Genomic DNA, 1,301 nt, shown 5'->3' with positions numbered 1-1,301 from the left:
GCAAGAGCATCGGAGGGCTTTCAAAAGCAGCCCCTTGCTGCAACCCGCCCAGCTGGGGCTCCCTCCTGGCCCACCTCCCCTCAAGCCCCGGGGTCTCCCCCAGCGCTACAACAGCCCCTGCCCGGACACAGCGGGCTCCTCGCCTCACCCCAGGCATTACCTGCCACGTTGGCCAGCTCAGAGGCCTGCAGGCTGTCTGGGGGCTTCCTGTCCTGCTGGGTCTCAGGCCTGAGAAGGGGAAAGGAGCTTTGTTAAACACAGTGGCCACAGCCCTCATTCCTGGGGCACCTGCCCGAGCTGCCCCCTTCCCCAGACAGGGAGAACAGAGGATCCGAGAGAGCTGCAAGGATGGAGCTTGCACAGCCCGGTCATGCCCATCGCTGCTTCCCCTGATTTTCCCCCCTCAGTGCCAGCTCTGGCTCCCAGCCCAGCGAGGAGCTCAGTTCCTCCTGGGCCGGTGGATGCAGCCCCTGGCACAGTTTGGACCCTGCCAGAACCAACAGCTGCCCCATGCCCCTGCTGAAGGCAGAGCTCAGCCCTCTGCCGGGCTCCACACTGGAGCACCAGCTGCGTAGGTCTTGGTACTCACCCAGAGCTCCCCGCTGGCCGCTTGTCCTCGGGGGGCTGCACGGGAGCCTCCTCCTTCTTGGCTGAAAAGAGAGCGGTCAGGTGAGGGTGGCGAGAGGCTGGGGCTGGAGGGCAGTGGACAGACCCTGCGTACGGGGGGGACACACACAGAGCATCCCGGGCACAGCCAGGGAGAGGTTTCATGGTACCCCAGCCCAGCTCCTTGCAGAGAGCTGCTGCTGGTCCCCTTTCCTTCCCAGGCTCTTCACCACTCCCTCGGCTTCCCCAGGGACCCCCAGCTGCTTTCACAAGCTAGGAAAGAGATGGGGGCAGAGGCACGCCCAGGACAAAGCACCCAGGCAGGGTTACACCAGCCCACAGGCAGCATCCCAGCCCCCCCACTGCAGGGAGCACGGGCAGCCCAGGGAGGCTGGCATGGCACGGAGGGAGCCCCATGGGGGACAGCGCAGCACCCCATAAACGCACCTTCAGACTTCTCAAACTGCTCCAGCAGGCTGGACAGGTCGGTGGCTTCGATCCCTGGGCCAGGGAGAAAGCACGGCAAGTTAGCTCAGCCAAAACCCTCCCAGCACTGCAAGGATGCACCCCCACCCCATCCTCCCCCTGCACCAGCCTCCCCGGGCGATGGGGTGAGCGCTGGGGAGAAGCAGCAACAGAGCCCGCAGCAGCGACAGGAGCAGCCGGCTCTGCAGCCCCAGGGGGGACCAGTTTGG

At 65.6% G+C, this 1,301-nt stretch overlaps 1 protein-coding gene across 1 annotated transcript in view; it reads right to left on the bottom strand.

Moving 5' to 3' along the window:
• PPRC1 (PPARG related coactivator 1) overlaps nt 1-1,301 on the bottom strand; it is an 11,442-nt gene that overhangs the window by 4,600 nt on the left and 5,541 nt on the right. The window contains 3 exon segments of the mRNA XM_035893643.1: nt 144-228; nt 590-650; nt 1,054-1,137. Coding sequence (XP_035749536.1) covers nt 144-228; nt 590-650; nt 1,054-1,137 — 230 coding nt within the window.

Source organism: Egretta garzetta, unplaced genomic scaffold (genome assembly GCF_000687185.1).
Source record: "Egretta garzetta isolate BGI_Z169 unplaced genomic scaffold, ASM68718v1 scaffold135, whole genome shotgun sequence".
NCBI lineage: Eukaryota > Metazoa > Chordata > Aves > Pelecaniformes > Ardeidae > Egretta > Egretta garzetta.
The sequence above is the reverse complement of the archived record's forward strand: the minus strand, read 5'-3'. Positions and strand labels throughout refer to the sequence as shown.